The sequence below is a fragment of the Apostichopus japonicus genome, chromosome 8, assembly GCF_037975245.1.
Source record: "Apostichopus japonicus isolate 1M-3 chromosome 8, ASM3797524v1, whole genome shotgun sequence".
NCBI classification, from domain to species: domain Eukaryota; kingdom Metazoa; phylum Echinodermata; class Holothuroidea; order Aspidochirotida; family Stichopodidae; genus Apostichopus; species Apostichopus japonicus.
Window position 1 is genome coordinate 23,363,459 of NC_092568.1, and position 18,114 is coordinate 23,381,572.

Below are 18,114 nucleotides of genomic sequence, written 5' to 3' on the forward strand. Positions count from 1 at the left end.
ATATTTCTATTTGGGGGGGGGTGGTCAAGTTTGGTCCTAAGTGCCTCTTATTAAATTAAAATAGGTAATTACCTGAAAATGTACTAAATTACTATTCCACATCAGGTCGCTGAAAAATTAGAAGCTGTGACAGAGGAAAGGGAAGAACTGCTCACTAAGTGGGAAGTGAAGAAAGAGGCTCTAAACCAGATGCAAGCGGAACAGGCCTTCCTACGAGATGTAGAACAGTTACACACCATTAGTTCACAGCAAGAGGTAGGTGTTAGGGTAGTGTGCACAATGGAAGTACTGTCATTGTGGAGGGGAGAGGGAGGAGGTGATCTGCTGGATTGAGAGAGGGAGGGAATTTTGGGAAAGGATCAGTTTTTCAGAACTGATGAATAATTACAGCCTAAGATAATGAAAGATCCTTCGTTAACGCTAACCAAGAGGGAAGTGTTTCCAACTGTGCATGGCTTTGCTTCCATCATCATTTTTCAAGTTAGTTAACGATTTATTGGTTACATTCAAGCCAATTACAATCACAGATTGATTGAACAATACTTTGATGAGGAGACCAGGTGAAATGTGAGAGGGAGGTAAATGGGGGGGTGGGTGGGGGGGAGATGACCCTATTCATGCTGAGAATTACAGCCCACGTTTATGACAGGACCATCATTATGATGAGCAAAGTGAAGTCGTACCAACTGTGCATGAATTAATTTTCATCAAATTCATGCAGCAATGTGGTAAGCAGTTAGAAAAATTACATTCAAGCCCTTTAAGATCACATATTGAACAAAATATGTTGTCATATAGTGAAATTAACTGTAAAAGTTGGTATTGCCTTCCATGTGTAAGTAGCTGTTTTAGGGATGAAACTACGGCAAATTAAGACTCTTTTTTGGGGTAAAGATTGTTAGCATATACTTTATCAGTAATATGGAAACAATGCTGTGGTTTGTGGGAAAAGATAGATGTGAGATCTAGAGTAGTCTGCCTTAAATGTCTTAAATAACACATCTGAAATGAAAAAAAACATGCTTAAAATAAATTTGTAAATTTCAGTGTTGGTTCAGAAATCCTTTCGATAGATATGAGAGTCATCATCGAAAACCTTTTTCAAAATTTGAAAGTATCAATTAGCACAACTTTGCATTTAGTCCTAATTATGGACCTAATTATAGTCTAAATATGCCTTAAAATACACCATTTGACCTTAGAAATCAGAAACCCAGACCCCCTTACATGGGAGTTGCATTCATTGACCCTATAGCTACATTCCTCATTCAGAAACATTTTGATTCACCTGAATGGTTCATAAACCTACCAAAATAATCCGAGGAGGGGTCAGGGCAGCACTTGGAATTTGCCTCTCCCCCTCCCTTTTCCACTCAACTATAACACTGGATGTTGAATGGGTCTTCTCTTTCTCCAGGTTTTACTCTCCACAAGTGACTTTGGTGACTCGGTAGAGCAAGTCGATGCAGCAATCAGAAAACAGGAGGCTTTTGATAAATTACTAGCTACCCAGGAGGAGAAGGTATGGAAATATCACTAAAACAACTAAAACTGTTGATAGTTTCAAGACAAATATTTATTTTAAAAAAGCCAAAAATGTGGAGTTTACTCCCTGAGATATTTTCAATGAATGATTTACTTTACTTTTGATGTTCTGCGTCTTGCTTGTTAAGGTTCATATTTAGTTTCATCTCTTTTTCGCTCATATTTGATGCTTTATGAGACATTACCTCAACCAAGTGACCTTGTTAATCCTCACATATTGTTCCTATTTGCACACCTGCAATAAATGTTGCAAAAACTGTTTTTAAAAAAGTATATCATAGTAATTTTCCTTATTTTATGTGTGCATATGGTTTCTTAATCATGAGACCATTTTTAGTGTCCTATATTCTGTGTTAATATTTCACTCTATTATCGATTTACATCCAATATTACATCAAGATCAAATGTAAATGAGATTTTCTTTTTCTTTCATTTCTCATTTATTGCAGTTGTCGACCGTTCAAAAGCACCAAGAGACATTGTCTCCTAGTGGAGAATTGGAGCATAAACTTACAGAAATTATTGAAAGGTTTGTGTTTGGACATTTATTATTCTATAAAAATCTGAGAATTGTTAATACCAACTTCAAGAGACAGACATTTTGATCATACTAGGGAACCGAAGGAATTCATGCCATTTATATGTTTAGTTAAGTATTAACAAGCAGGCTCAATGCTGGCTACAAGCTCTCAGCTCGTACCACTACTGCTGCTTCCTTTCTCTAAAATGTTTCATTTCTTGTTCTATTTTAGGAGAAGCAACATCAAAGATAGGAGTATTCATAGAAGAGAAAAGCTCACCCAGGCTAAACTATATGCTCAGTTTCGAGAAAATCTCACAGAGGTAAAAACCACATTATTTCAATATAAAGGAATGTTTATGCAATGCTGTTACCATTCTCAGAATTTGACAGTTCATAAAGATAAAGTTAACTGATGCGGCTGAATATGCAAATCTGATAACCAATTCCCGGGGGGGGGGCTAAATATTGTGCCTGCGGAAATATCGGGAAACAGAATAATGTATTTGCATCTGGGGGGCGGGGAGGGGGGCAGGCTAAATATTGTGCCTACGGAAATATCGGAAAAAAGATTAATGTATTTTGCATCTGCATGCTATACTTATTGAAACGTGACAACTTTGCAAAGGTGGCGCTGTTCTATAATTGTACCTAAGGGCTTCACCTGGCTATGGACACCACTGTGAATGTGCAGTGTTTTTGTATTCTGTTGAAGAGGAAGAACCCAATCTGTGGCATAGCCTCATGAAATAGTGTCTTTTCACATCATTACCCAGGCACAGTTGCTAATAACAGAGAAGCAAAAAGTCTTGGAGAGCTATGGTTCATTTGAGAGTTCTCTGCTCCAAGAAAAGTTGAAGAAACTAAAGAAGCATCAGGCCTTTGAGGCTGAGCTGACTGCTAACGAGGCTCTCATCAAGGACATACAGAATGTGAGTAGACAAAAGAGTGTGTATATTATTGTTTATGAGTAAGGTTACACATTGATGTTGGACAACTCCTGAAGCACCCCCCCCCCGGCCCCTCTCCCACCCCATCTCCCCAAGACCAAGTAATTTGAAAATTGTTCTTGGACTTTTGCTTAATTAATAAATAATTAATTATTAATTAATAATCTCGTTCTTATCTGACTATACTTCTTATTTATGAAACTTTATTTTCTGACATACTTCACAAGATACTTGAAGATAGTTTTGAAGTACAGTTCAGTTATTTACCATGTCTTGTACAATCCAGTTAGGCTATTTACCATGCCTTGTACAATTCACTTAGACTATTTACCATGCCTTGTACAATTCAGTTAGGCTATTTACCATGCCTTGTACAATTCAGTTAGGCTATTTACCCTGCCTTGTACAATTCAGTTAGGCTATTTACCAAGCTTTGTACAATTCAGTTAGGCTATTTACCAAGCTTTGTACAATTCAGTTAGGCTATTTACCATGCCTTGTACTGTAGTGCAATTGATGGAGTGTTGTAGCCATTGCTCTAATACTGGTAGTGATTTCTTTTAATGCACCGCCCAGCATAAAGGAAGCTTGATATCAAGTTTAAACTGTTCCTAACTGTACTCAAAATTGTTTTGGGTTATAACCATAAAACAGATTGGAGAAAAGTTACAAGAAATAGATCATCCCGATAAGAGTGATGTTGCCGGAGATGTTTCTGAACTTGTCAGTAGATGGACTGCTCTCAGGGAACTGTCCAATAAGAAGGGACAGTCTCTCCAACAGCTCAGAGCATTATTGGAGTTCCAGAGACAGGCAGATAGGGTGGATTCTTGGATCAGAGAGAAGGTAATTATATGATGGAAATGTTTAGTTTGTTATCAGTTCACTTCAAATCAGTTTATAGTTTAAGAAAGTTAGAAAATTAACATTATCACAAATAAATATTTTGTGATTATTAAAACGTTAGCGGAACCAGGAGCCTGTTTCACCTACATAATTGCCCTCTTTGCAAAGTACACAGTAGAAAATGTAAATAACATTAATAGCATCACAAGAAAGGGAAGGGGGTCTTAGACTATAATCAACATTGGGAATTTTGACCTTGGGCATAGTTTCCACCTCAGTTTCCACCTCCGCAGGTAATTTCTGTTGCGGTAAACCTCGATGCCAAATATATATATAGATTCTGCTAATCTAACAAAGCTCCGTAAGTCGGCACTCTTCTCTATAAAAAGTTTCAATTCCTGCTGCTCCTTGTCACTTTCGGTGATCATGCACCGAAGAAGAGCTAGTTATGCTCAATAGCTCTGCAATAACCAAACATTGGCCATTTTACCACCCAATCACTCACTTGATTTAAATTATTTGTATCTTGCTCGAGATCCAACCTTTCTCCAAATGCAGCTAAGTTGTTTCACAATTTATTACAATTGATTTTAATTGACGAGCTACATGGTCACTTATCATTTTGCACCTACAAGTTGTAGCAATAAGTTTTTACTCTCTACCGTCCAGACCGCTCTGGTGGCATTTGGGGATGTCGGAGCTGACTACGAACACTGCTTGGAGTTGCAGAGGACACTGGATAACTTTGGACAGGTGATATGGATTAGCTGTTTATTTATACTTCTCATACAAACTGGACTAGGCTAGGCTCAAGCACATCTACTGTAAAGACTATTGCAACCCTGCCTTGCCAGGGGTCGAAATTTAGAATATTTACCACTATTCCAGCGGATTAGTGGATTTGAAAATACACTATTCCGTCTCATTTTCCACTATTCCTTAATTTCCTTTGAAACTATAAAAAGAAAAAAAAACAACATAACAAAATTATATGTTGTGTCTTCTGTTGGGTTATTGATAATCATTAGTGTTTTGTGTACTGAGGCAAGAAAGCAGGTAACCCAGGACGCAGGTTGTAAAACCCACTCACAAAGGCATTGTCAATGGCTAGTTTCGCACACTTCGGGGTATATGGGTCACACGGACACCCACGGCCCAGCGCGGGAAGGTTGCTGTAATAAATCAGCCTCGTGGGAAATGTTTTGAACAATGTTGCCATTCCACATTTTTTTTTTATGTATATTGTATGTTAGTTAGTAAACGTTTTCTTTCGTATGAATTTGACTTCAATTCAGTGTTCCCTCTAAGGTGCGGGATTCCCTTCAACTGACTCAGTAATCCCGCAAAGAAAACATTTGCCTGCTGGAAATCCCCGCATCGTTTTCTTGCATTCGATTTAAGTTTATACTCAATGCACAACGTATTCACTTCACTGTATAGAGGGGAAAAAACGAAAATCAGTAGAGAAATTACCAATTGTGTAAGAAAAGTAAGTTGGTACACCTTTCAAATTTTACGAAAAGATTGAACAAAACACTTTCGAAAAATTCATGCGAATCTGGCATATCGTGCTAAATGCAACTAATGTCATGTTAACAAGGCTCTAGGACACCCATCTATGAATAAAACGGAAGACCACATCTGGTATTAAGCGGGAGAAAAAGTATTTTCTAGAATTTCCAAAAATACGCAAAAATAATATCCTACCATAGTTAAGTGTATAGCAAATAGCCTAACCACCTTGTCGGTTACGGATCACACGTAACTACAAAACACAACTCATTGTATTTTGCGAAGTTGACGTTTTGTACAAGAACATGGAAACAATATTAAGCATTTAGTGAATCATGCCAAGTGGCCTAACACATAAAGATGGCCATACTGTAGCTATAGGGCCTTGATATCGTGCTATTATATGCTTGTATAGTATGGACTGTGCCTCGTGTATCATGGGGAATATATTGTTTTGTTCATGCGGAGGAGTCAGTTGGCTTGAGGTGTGTTTTACTTATCTAAATGTTACGTAGATAGTTTACCTACTTTTCTTGAAAGTCTAAGATAATATTTCGCATAACTTTACCGATCCTTTACTGACTGACCTAATTAATTCTAGAATGGAGCCAAAACAGTTTAACTCCATGTAACGTTTCTTGGAAACGTGCCAAAAAATCTTAACAAACAGGTGTAAGACAGGGGATGAGCTCACAGTTGTTTGGCAAGGTACCTGGGAAATTGCAACACATGTATAGCCTGACGTAGTATTTAAGTTGGGTTAAATTCTGCAGTTGTAAACTTTTGTACGTATATTCATTGTTAGGCAGTCTAGAAACGGGGCTTTGCCGAACGTTGTTTGTTTCATAATATCGAAAGTTTTGTAAGTTAAACTTTTTAACGATTGTAAGACATTTTAAATCTCTTTTCATAACATAATATTGCTACGTACAGTCTCCAACTTGTCATTTTAAAATTTTCATCAGGTTCGTGACAATTTAAATTCCAAAATTTGTTATTATTTTGCATCTTCAACTGCTAATTTTTTATCGCCAGACACGCAAAATTACCAATATTTTCCGGGGGCCTTTGCCCCTGGAACCCACAAGCATAGGCGTAGGAGCCTAATTTGATTTGGGGGCTGAGACGACTTGCCCGAAAAATATAACAAAAATCGGGTAATCGGCAGTTGTTTTTAATGTGTACACGAGGTGATTTCTTTTGTATTTTTGGGCAAGTTTTTTGCCCGGGAAACAAATCAAATTAAAATTGTTGCCTGACTAGTGACAGGCAAGTAAATTTAGATGGATTTGTCAAAGTTTGTTGTTAGCTATCACTTTTAGCACTATCCATAGGGAATAGTGAACCCAAGCAACTTGGTATTCCGTTCATGATTTCACTATCGCGGAATAGCGTAAATTTTGACCCCTGCTAGCCTAGATGCTGTTGGATGATTTGAAAACAAGAAACAGGAACAAAAGACAGCCAAATGTGTGTAATTCTGTATACACTTTAACAGAATGCATAGATAACCAACAATCAAGCTCGACAGGATGAGTTAAGTAATAATAAACTGCATGCCACCTATCTTACCGAAGAAAGAAAATGATCTAATTATCCTTGATGCTGTGCTTATCAACATTAAAACAAACTGTAAAAATGTTAAGTATATGGAAGGGATTGTGTACTGGTAGGGTAAGACGGTCACAGACTTTTCTATGAGGTCGTGTAAGCTGTTGTGATTCTAAACAGATTAAACATGAACTGTGAAAACAGCCTGATGAGTATTTTGCAGTGGTTTAGTAGAAACCAAACCTTATTTAAATGAAGCCAAGAAATGGAACTATTGTGAAAGAGGGGGTTTTGGGACCACTTAATGATTATGTGTCACAAAAAAAAAATGAAGACTAAAACAGTATCAACTTTCATGAAAACATGCTCACAATATTAATCCATTTCTTGTAAATTATTCTTTTTCCATTAAATGTTTTGAAAGAATTAATAGAATTTAGTCAAATAGTGTAGTCTGACAAACGTATTTAGACATACAGGTGGGATTTCTGACAATAGGGAAATATTTCGACCATGCAAGTTTATGTCATGTGATTCTGTCCACGATCATCCTAAAATAATAGAAAAATGGGAACTTAATATCACATCTTTTTCTCTTTAAGCTATATTAGGTAGGAAATCCTGTTAAATATTTAAAAAGTGTTCTTAGCATAGTATGTTAAGTGATACATTACAGCACATAGCTGAGCTTGGTTATACTTGACCTAACACAGACAAACTCGTGGCATGTTTTAATTGTAACAAACATGTTAATAGATGTTTGGTCATGTTACCCAACATAAATAGATTCTATGACAAGTTTTGGTCAATCTATTCATAGGATTTAACTTTAATATGCAGAGCCTGGGTTAATTTCATGTTTGAAAGTAGTCAAATACTGCTTAACACACAGCCTATGCATGGTTTTTTTCGACCACTGAACAAACACAGAGTTGTAAAACAATACTAAAAAGCTGTTTATGTGTGACCAATTGAAATTATAAACTCTAGATAGACGTGTTGACTCTCCATGGGTTTTATGATCACAGCAGTAATTTATATTTGCTGATGATCACAAGTTCTTCATAGACTACTTTTAATACTGTGCAGCCGTCTCTTAAAATCAACCAAATATGCAGTGACTCATTCAAGGTTTGTTATTTAGTTTTCTGCTCAAAAGCTGATTAAATGTGCATGACAATGATATATCAAGATGAAAAAAATCTTGAATGAGTAAATATTGTTAACTTAGTATGATTTTCATAGCAAAATTGATTTAATTGATCAATACAAAATTGTGGACGAAAATAACCTCCTGGTCTAATACCCCATATGTTACCCTATGCTAATTTATTTATTCATTTCATTCTTGTATTTTTTTACATTGTTTTGTGTTTTTTGCTTTTTTGCTTTCAAGGGGGTGATATGGTCTATATTACAATCACCTGTAGTGTTGTTCTATCCATAATGAAATAATTGTGTTAAACATTTCAGGACAAATCTGTGGACAATATGGCCGTCGGTGACATCTGCGAGCTAGCTGATCGAATAAACGAGGAGGGACCCGAGGAACTGGCCGAAGGGGTCAAAGATAGGGCCCAAGATATCCAGGAAAAGTAAGTCTGGCTCTGCATGCCATCAAAGAAAATGCACATTTGAACTCTGGAGAGCCTGTGAGCTTTTTTATAGCATTTGATTAAAATTATTCGAAAAATATATAGTAAGAAGTTATGAGGCTGTCCAGTTGTCCTTCTACTCCTGCTTTTTCTATGCTTTTGGTCTTGCTTTAAAATGGCTGAATTGAAGATTCAGTGAATTTGTGTTTAAGTGGTATTATCACCTTAGCGATTATGGCAGTCAACAGTTACGAGAAACTTTGTTTCATGGCATATCAGTCATCAACTGCGAGGTAACTTTTAAATTTTGCTGCATGTGCCAGCTTGTAGTTGCACTCAAGGGAAAGTAAGTACCCCAGGGGACGACATATACATGTGGTACACTGTTGTCCACACTCTGGTGGCTGGGTGTGACAAGTTACGATGACTAAGGGTTGAGAGTTGTAAAAGTCATGTGAGAAAGTCTTGGCTTTGTACAAGACTGTTAAAAAGAAACTTGGAGTAAAATATAAATAAGTAATTATGTTCTAAAAATATCAATATATATTATTTTGTAACATCCTCTCTGACAACTAAAGTTGTCCTGTGATATTGCAGGAATGATGTTGGCCTGTTTGATAGATAGTGGGAAAAATATCTCATTTGGTTATGTCAAACTTTACTGAGGATATAAGAGAATCTGTTGAACTTTTGCATCAGAAGGAGGATATTTTTTCATTGCATAAGAACTTTGAATGCCCTCAGAACAGTTTAGGCTACCTACCAACTTTGCCATTTAGATGTTTTATTAAGGAAAACACCCAACTTATCCTCAGTCATTTATATTATATTTATTGTCATTTTCTTTTTAAAGGTGGCAAGTACTACAGAAGAATCTTGAGAATTACAAGCTGAAACTCGGGAGAGCTTTAGAGATCCATAGTTTTAATAGAGAAGTTCAAGAACTGAAGGAGAAGATTGCTGAAAAGGTAATTAAACAAAACTAAATAAATACAATTCATCTCACTGTTTCTGTTTTTAATTAGCTGATGCTGTTTGTGAAATTTGATCATATTTTCATTTACTTAATACCATTTTGTTTAAGAATTTGCACCTTTCCTTACTTACTTACTTATTTATCTCTTACAATGTGATCTTCTGTTAAAGCTGTGATCTGTATCCAACCAATCCCTTTTACTGAATTAACTACCATAGCATTTATGTTGCTAAGAAACTAAAAAACTGAAGATGGATTTTTGAAGGTTTTAGACCATGCAGTTCAAAGTGCACCTAAAATGTACACCTAAACTATGTTAGAGAGTGTCATACTGTGATAGAATTTGATAGTTTTACCATTTACATTCTTAATGGTTATATTCAATCTTGTTCTTTAAATGCAAGGGCGTAGGAACCGGGGGGCTGGGGGGGCGCCAGCCCCCCAGTGAAAAATGTGGAGGGGCGGAAGTATCATTCCGACCCCCCGCTTCGCAAGTCAGAAAACCCCTTTTTCATTTCCAAATGAGAAAAAAATCTCATTTGGAGCACCAAATTGCATCTAAGGCCTGGTGAAAATACAAAATTAAGTTTACAAAATGGAGTGGGTGTTGAAGTGTGCTATATTGCACCAAATTGCATCTGAGGCTATCTGGAAATGCAAAAAAATCCAAAGGGGAGGGGGCACCCCCTCCCCTTAGACCCCTCCCCCAGGCCGGCCATCAGTCTTCAGCCCCCCCACTCAAAAGTACCTTCCTACGCCACTGTTTAAATGTATAATGTATTCTTTATTTCCAGGGGATTTGGTTGAAGTCGGACGATGTCGGTAAAACTCTAGAAGGCGTGGAGTCACTGAAGAGACGTTATCAAACTAATTTAGGTGACTTGCAGTCTTTGCAGAAATCTGTCAAAGTAAGTGGTCATTTGTCTCCATATAATTTGATTTCCATTAAAGATTTAATACGACCATTCTGGTGGCATACATCTGATATGCTTCATAAAAGTATATCTACTAAAAGACTTTTAATCAAACTTTACTCCTACAGGATTGTGCCAAAAAATCCAGCTCTAAGCAAATGTTCTGTTTTGCACTTCACACCAGATATTCTCAATAAAGCAACACAGTGTGCCATGAAGCACTCTTAATGGGCATAACTTGCTGGTTGTAAGTTAACCTCTACAACAGTTATTGATATTAACAGTTTCTCTCCTGAATATTAAATGCATAGTAGACTAAAGGCTAGTTTCACATAAAGAAAAACTGCTTTCTCTGTATGCATTCCCTACTTTTGTTGTTAGGATCAAAATCAAGAACAATTCTCTTTATTTTATTGCCTTTCTTTCTACAGAATCTCTCAGTTACGGGTGGAGAGCTGTCAGAGAAGTTTAATGAACACAGTGAGGATATTCTTACCTCTTTGGATAAAGTAGCATCATTGTGGGAGAGCCTACAGGAATCCTCAGAGAAGAGAAAGGACATGTTGGAGAAGTCTCACCAGTTGCAGATCTTCTTGAATAATTACAAAAACTTGGTAGGAAGATTTAAGTATTTGTTTCTTTGCAAAGATCATTGGAGTTTTGAATCACATTATTATTATTTTTTTTCATTTGTTGAATTTTTTATTTAATTACTTAGAAGATAGTGATCATAATTTTCCACATTAAAGTTAAAGCTGTTGAAATTGAACTTGTAATGGAAATATCTTTCATGTCTTGCTTTAGGTGGGGAGATGGGGAAGAGGGGTGGGGAGATGGGGAAGAGGGGTGGGGAGATGGGGAAGAGGGGTGGGGAGATGGGGAAGAGGGGTGGGGAGATGGGGAAGAGGGGTGGGGAGATGGGGAAGAGGGGTGGGGAGATGGGGAAGAGGGGTGGGGAGATGGGGAAGAGGGGTGGGGAGATGGGAAGAGGGGTGGGGAGATGGGAAGAGGGGTGGGGAGATGGGGAAGAGGGGTGGGGAGATGGGGAAGAGGGGTGGGGAGATGGGGAAGAGGGGTGGGGAGATGGGGAAGAGGGGTGGGGAGATGGGGAAGAGGGGTGGGGAGATGGGGAAGAGGGGTGGGGAGATGGGGAAGAGGGGTGGGGAGATGGGGAAGAGGGGTGGGGAGATGGGGAAGAGGGGTGGGGAGATGGGAAGAGGGGTGGGGAGATGGGAAGAGGGGTGGGGAGATGGGGAAGAGGGGTGGGGAGATGGGGAAGAGGGGTGGGGAGATGGGGAAGAGGGGTGGGGAGATGGGGAAGAGGGGTGGGGAGATGGGGAAGAGGGGTGGGGAGATGGGGAAGAGGGGTGGGGAGATGGGGAAGAGGGGTGGGGAGATGGGGAAGAGGGGTGGGGAGATGGGGAAGAGGGGTGGGGAGATGGGGAAGAGGGGTGGGGAGATGGGGAAGAGGGGTGGGGAGATGGGGAAGAGGGGTGGGGAGATGGGGAAGAGGGGTGGGGAGATGGGGAAGAGGGGTGGGGAGATGGGGAAGAGGGGTGGGGAGATGGGGAAGAGGGGTGGGGAGATGGGGAAGAGGGGTGGGGAGATGGGGAAGAGGGGTGGGGAGATGGGGAAGAGGGGTGGGGAGATGGGGAGATGGGGAAGAGGGGTGGGGAGATGGGGAAGAGGGGTGGGGAGATGGGGAAGAGGGGTGGGGAGATGGGGAAGAGGGGTGGGGAGATGGGGAAGAGGGGTGGGGAGATGGGGAAGAGGGGTGGGGAGATGGGGAAGGGGGGTGGGGAGATGGGGAAGGGGGTGGGGAGATGGGGAAGGGGGTGGGGAAGAGGGGTGGGGAGATGGGGAAGAGGGGTGGGGAGATGGGGAAGAGGGGTGGGGAGATGGGGAAGGGGGAGTTGAGTGCACATTTTTTCAGCTGTTTGGTTGTTTGGTCATCAGTTAGTCACTATGATTTATTCTCTCACTGTACTTCGTATATTGTATTTACGTTACTTTAACTACATGACATAACATCCCAAATTCCATTTGTTCGGTAGTCTTTCTCGGCAGTGGTATCTATCTAGCCTTTGCAATCCGAAATAATATAACTGCTTTCTTTTGCAGAGTTTTTTGCTAGTTTTCAGGAAAGTACTCATTATTACCTCTTTTCTCTCATATATATTAGAATACAATAAGTAACAAATGTAACATGAAGACTACAGTGGGCCCGTTGGATCTCAGAGTTTAGGTCAGAATTTAAAAAACTAATTATTAAGTTTTTATCTTCCAGATGGACTGGAACGATAGTATCATTCTGACAATGACCAGCCCTGCTCTCTCTGAAAATCTTCAAGATGCAGAGAAAATGTGTGAAAGTCACAAGGATACCCTGGTCAGTCTCTGCTTGTTTTCCTTCTGAAATTCTTCTATTTAAAGTTTGAATATTTTTAAGCAAAAAAGTGATGAAAAAAGATGATGATGGCTGGATGGATGGATGGCAAACAACCTTAGGATTTATGGTATTAAACATATGGTAAATATTGCAATAGCTGTTAGTGTTGCATAGAGATTATGTATTCTTGACTTACGGAGTATATGCTTGAAAATACAATGATTCCATTGGGAGGCCCTCTCTACCCTATGCTGCTATGCCTCTCCAGAAATACCCACCCCTACAATAAGTTTGTACATAATCTAAACCATAAAATTTAGATAGTGTAGTGTTAGGCATCAGTGTCCTGCATAAATAATAAGTATGCCCCCTCCCCCTCCCCCCCCCCCTTGCCTGTCTCTACTTCTAGACAGATCCTGACTTTGGTATTTCCATCTGTCACTGGTTCGAGCAATTATTCAGTTTTTACCCCTTTCTGATTCTAGGCCTACATTACAAGGAAGCAAGATGAATCAGCAGATCTGAGATCTGTCGGTGAGAGAATGTTAAGAGAAGGCCATCCAGCAGCTACAGAGATTACTACATCCATTGATTCACTGCAGAGAACAACAGAGAAAGTCTTGGAAACCTGGCAAGATCAGAAATCATTGCTAGGTCAATGCTTTGATCTACAGGTGAGTGTAATAGATTCATTACAGAGAACAACAGAGAAAGTCTTGGAAACCTGGCGTGATCAGAAATCATTGCTAGGTCAATGCTTTGATCTACAGGTGAGTGTAATAGATTCATTACAGAGAACAACAGAGAAAGTCTTGGAAACCTGGCAAGATCAGAAATCATTGCTTGGTCAATGCTTTGATCTACAGGTGAGTGTAATAGATTCATTACAGAGAACAACAGAGAAAGTCTTGGAAACCTGGCAAGATCAGAAATCATTGCTAGGTCAATGCTTTGATCTACAGGTGAGTGTAATAGATTCATTACAGAGAACAGCAGAGAAAGTCTTGGAAACCTGGCAAGATCAGAAATCATTGTTAGGTCAATGCTTTGATCTACAGATGAGTGTAATAGATACAGAGAACAACAGATAAAGTCTTTGAAACCTTACAAGGTAGGAAAATATGATGTCATTGCTTTGATCTCAAATATACATGTTACCGGTGTCAACAGACAGTTAGGTTCATTCAAACAAATTGAGAAAAAAAATAAAATTTAAGTTTCATCAGCAACAAAAACTTGACAAGATTTTATGCCTTGAAACCCTACTTAGACTCCTGTAAGTTTCATATACTTTTTTTTCATGTTGTCCAGAAGTTTGCAGAACAAAATGATTTCTCATAACCTTGCATGTATGTTCAAAGTAGATCTTCCAATAAATGAGATGTCCATGTACAACCCCACTCTGTTTCATTCCATTTTCAATGTTCTCTTTTCTTAAAGGTCTATCATGAATATGTGAACAGTGCAGAATCATTGCTGTTGAGCAAGGAGACAGTCTTGGCCAATAGAGATGTTGGAGTATGTGAACTAGTCAAACTTTTCTTTCTAGTTTTTAATCATAACACTAATTGTTGTACTACCCATATACCCCTTCCACGTATCCCTTTTTTGATCCCCCTGTCCCACATAAAGAGGAAAAAATGGGTTCCATAGTAAAACTAAATGTGAGCTTTTAATTATTTTCAGTCTTAAGTTTGAATGATTTGTAAGAAAAAAATTCCAAGAAGACATTTGGTCCCAGAAAATGTTTTGACTGGAATGTTTTTCTTATTGCAAAATGTACATGATTGGAGAGTAATCTGTAGTTTTGTTGTAAAAACTGTCAGATTTTAGAACTTGGAATTATTCTACTCTTCATTTTCCAGTCTTATGACAATAATGGCAGATTTGCTGTTCGTTGTCCAAAAGTATCTGGCAACATTTTTAAGTACTGACTCACCCTGGTAACCACAAGCTCCGCCCACCTCCTTTATTTCTACCACTTGCAGTGTCTATTTGAGAGTTTCTGGAGAGATTTTGTCATTGTCAAACTCTCAGGATACATAAAGAAATATTAATATGCGTCTTTGTAAAAATGCAATATAATTTATTATTCTGGCTTTCTTAGAGTATTTTACATTTTGCTCTAAAGTCTCATGTGTGGTAAAGTTTGGTTTTCATTTTATCTTTGTTTCTTACTTTGATGGTAAAATATTTGTTCTACTAAGAAGTGATGGTACGTTAGTCACAGTGGTGATGCATTTTAATATTCGTCTATATTTATGCTGGCACATTTTTTTGACATCCCGTTTTGATATTCTAAAGGAAAACCTCACAACAGCCGAAGTCCTATTAAAGAAGCACGATGACTTTGGGAAAGATTTAATCTCCCAGATGGATAAACTGGATGAACTTAAAGCACTCGGCCATGAATTGGTGAAGCAGAACCATTACGACAAAGACACCATATTAAAAACTTGTGAGGAAGTAGAGGACAGGTATGTTCTTAAAGAATGAAACATAAAATAAGAAAAGATGGGATATTCACTACATCAAGTGCCAAAAATTTTCCAGCAGCTATAAGCTATTAATATCTCCTGCAGTCATCAATAAATCCCATATATCAGGGAGGTAGCCTATCGAAAACTTAAAGGAGGAACATTGGGGTGTGGGGGAGGGGTGGGGGAGGGGTGGGGATGACTGGGCGATGAGCTGGTAGTTTTATGGCCTACCCACTATGTCCAGCAGCCAGGTGAAATTCTTATTTATATTTATTCTTGTATGGGCTATTCATTTCCATTTCTGGCTGTCATTTTATTGGTATATTTAGGGGAGAAGGTGGGAATGGGAACTGACAATTGAAATATAAACCACCCCCACCCCAGTGAGAGCAAAAACAAAAATCATGAAACAGAGTGCAAATACAAGAACAAATGAATGAATAAATTATCATAGGGTAACAGATGGGGTATTAGACCAGAGGTTATTTTAGACCACATTTTTGTATTGATCGATTAAATAAATTTTGATATGAAAATCATACTAAGTTAACAATATTAGCTCATTCAAGATTATATTTAATCTTGATATATCATTATCATGCACATTTAATCAAAGTTTGGCTGAAAAATAATTAATAAACCTTGAATGAGTCACTGCATATTTGGTTGAGTTTAAGAGATAGCTGCACAGTATTAAAAGTTGCATATGAAAAACTTGTGATCCTTAGCAAATAAAAATTTCATAAAACCCATGGAGAGTCAACATGTCTATTTAGAGTTTATTATTACAATTGGCGACACGTAAACAGATGTTTAGTATTGTTTTACAACGCTTTGTTTGTCAGGTGGTCGAAAAACCCTGATGCATAGGCCTTGTGATAAGCAGTATTCAACTACTTTCAAATACGAAATTAAACCCAGGCTCTGCATATGAAAGTTAAACCCTATGAATAGATTGACCAAATTTTGTCATAAAATTCTATTTATTTTGGGTAAGATGACCAAACATCTATTAACATGTTTGTAACAACTAAACTATGCCTTGAGTTTGTCTGTGTAAGGTCAAGTGTAACCATGTTCAGTATGTGCATCAATGCATCACTTAACACACTATGCCAAGACCATTTTGCAAAAGGTTCAACAGGATTTTTGTATTTAAAATACTTTCAGAGAAAAAGATGTGATTTTGATTTAGATTTTGTTTTTAATCTAGAAGGATATTTATGGACAGAACCACTTAATATAAAATTGGGAGGTCGAAAATTTTCCCTATGGTCTAAAATCCCTCCTGTATGTCTAAATTTATGTGGCAGACTTCACTTTTTGACTAACTTATAATAATTCTTTTACAAAATTTTGATTGAGAAATAATACTTTACAAGAAACAGATTAATATTGTCAGCATGTTGTAATGAAAAGTGACACTGTACTTCTCTTCAATTTTATTTTGTGAGCCATTACCGGTAAAAGGTCGAAAACCCCCTCTTTCACATTATTTCCTATTCTTCCCTTCATTTATTTATAGTCCAAAGTTTAGATTTCATAAAATACACTCACCAAGGCCTTTTGATAGTCCATGTACAGTCTATTGACATATTCAACCAATTTATAGTAATTCAGAAAAGTCTGTTTGCATCATAATAGCTTACAGAATCTTCCAAACAGTGTCATAGTATTTCAAACCATTAGTCAGGATGAAGGCTAGGCAAGGTTGCAGTGATACTTTACAGCAGATGTTCTTAATGCCTAGCCTAGCTTGTATGAGAAGCAAAACATCCCTGCGGCTATACCAGTGCCATACATCTGGATCGTACGTATTTATCACTAATTAATATCGATGACTTCTGCCCATCTTTTAGGCAAAACAGAGTGATCGCCGATGCAGAGAATCGTAAGACCATGCTGATGGAATCTGTGCGGTTGCATCGATTCTTACAAAACGTAAACGAAGTCAACTCATGGATGGCAGAGATGTCTCAAATTACAGCCAATAAATCTTACGAAGAGCTCAGCAATATTCAAAGAAAACTCAAGAAACATCAGAGCCAAGAATCAGAAATTTTTGCCAACCAAACCAGATTAATCGAGTTACAGGAGGTTGGTAAATGTTTCCATAGTCGTCTGTTGCAGGGTCAATATCTTTATACAAGTATTTCAGTTTGAACAAAGGTTTTTATGTAATACCTAACCACACTGTAAATTTGGTTAGTCAAAATTCATTTACATTAAAGCCTTTAAGATTGCATTGTACCATTCTAGTGTGACATTTCTGCCGAAATTTTCACCAACACCGGTATTTCTCTCTGTTTTATGTTTTTGGTATGAAGGAAGGACAACAGATGATTACAAATAATCATTTTGCAGCAGAGGATATCACAAAGGAACTTGACCACTTGAAGGTATCTTGGGCAGAACTTTGTTCATCTCTTACCTTGAAAGGAAAGAAGTTGCAGCAGGCTTATCAGGTAAAGAAGTGGGTAAAGAGGCAAAACTGGGATTTAAAATAAACAGAATAAAAAAAAAGAAAAATTTGGTAATATAATTTGAGCACAGTAATGTTCTGGTTGCTACAGCTTAATGAGTCAGTACAAGGAGTCTCTCATCAGGAGGGCAGATTTATAATAGTACTGATGTGTTCACAAGGGCAAAGATGAAATGAGAACAGCAAGACTTATTTCCTCCCAAAAAGGATTCAAGGGCTGAGTAACATTCGTATTTTACTACAACGTAGAGGTTTATGTATCGGAATTTATCACTTCAACTAGGCTAGTGTCATAGCATAAGAATTACAGTGCTTTGCAATAACAAATAAACTGTCTGCTTTTGCCAAATCTAT

The 18,114-nt window shown here is 38.1% G+C and overlaps 1 protein-coding gene across 3 annotated transcripts in view; it reads left to right on the forward strand.

Moving 5' to 3' along the window:
• Nucleotides 1-18,114, forward strand: part of LOC139971131 (spectrin beta chain-like) — a 67,694-nt gene that overhangs the window by 39,229 nt on the left and 10,351 nt on the right. For all 3 annotated transcript variants that reach the window (XM_071977342.1, XM_071977341.1, XM_071977339.1), the window contains exons 42-58: nucleotides 106-255; nucleotides 1,418-1,522; nucleotides 1,995-2,074; nucleotides 2,298-2,388; nucleotides 2,842-2,997; nucleotides 3,670-3,861; nucleotides 4,531-4,614; nucleotides 8,398-8,519; nucleotides 9,373-9,487; nucleotides 10,290-10,403; nucleotides 10,841-11,023; nucleotides 12,697-12,798; nucleotides 13,284-13,472; nucleotides 14,239-14,316; nucleotides 15,103-15,275; nucleotides 17,138-17,375; nucleotides 17,606-17,743. In XM_071977342.1, coding sequence (XP_071833443.1) covers nucleotides 106-255; nucleotides 1,418-1,522; nucleotides 1,995-2,074; nucleotides 2,298-2,388; nucleotides 2,842-2,997; nucleotides 3,670-3,861; nucleotides 4,531-4,614; nucleotides 8,398-8,519; nucleotides 9,373-9,487; nucleotides 10,290-10,403; nucleotides 10,841-11,023; nucleotides 12,697-12,798; nucleotides 13,284-13,472; nucleotides 14,239-14,316; nucleotides 15,103-15,275; nucleotides 17,138-17,375; nucleotides 17,606-17,743 — 2,310 coding nt within the window. The remainder of the gene's footprint in view (nucleotides 1-105; nucleotides 256-1,417; nucleotides 1,523-1,994; nucleotides 2,075-2,297; nucleotides 2,389-2,841; nucleotides 2,998-3,669; nucleotides 3,862-4,530; nucleotides 4,615-8,397; nucleotides 8,520-9,372; nucleotides 9,488-10,289; nucleotides 10,404-10,840; nucleotides 11,024-12,696; nucleotides 12,799-13,283; nucleotides 13,473-14,238; nucleotides 14,317-15,102; nucleotides 15,276-17,137; nucleotides 17,376-17,605; nucleotides 17,744-18,114) is intronic.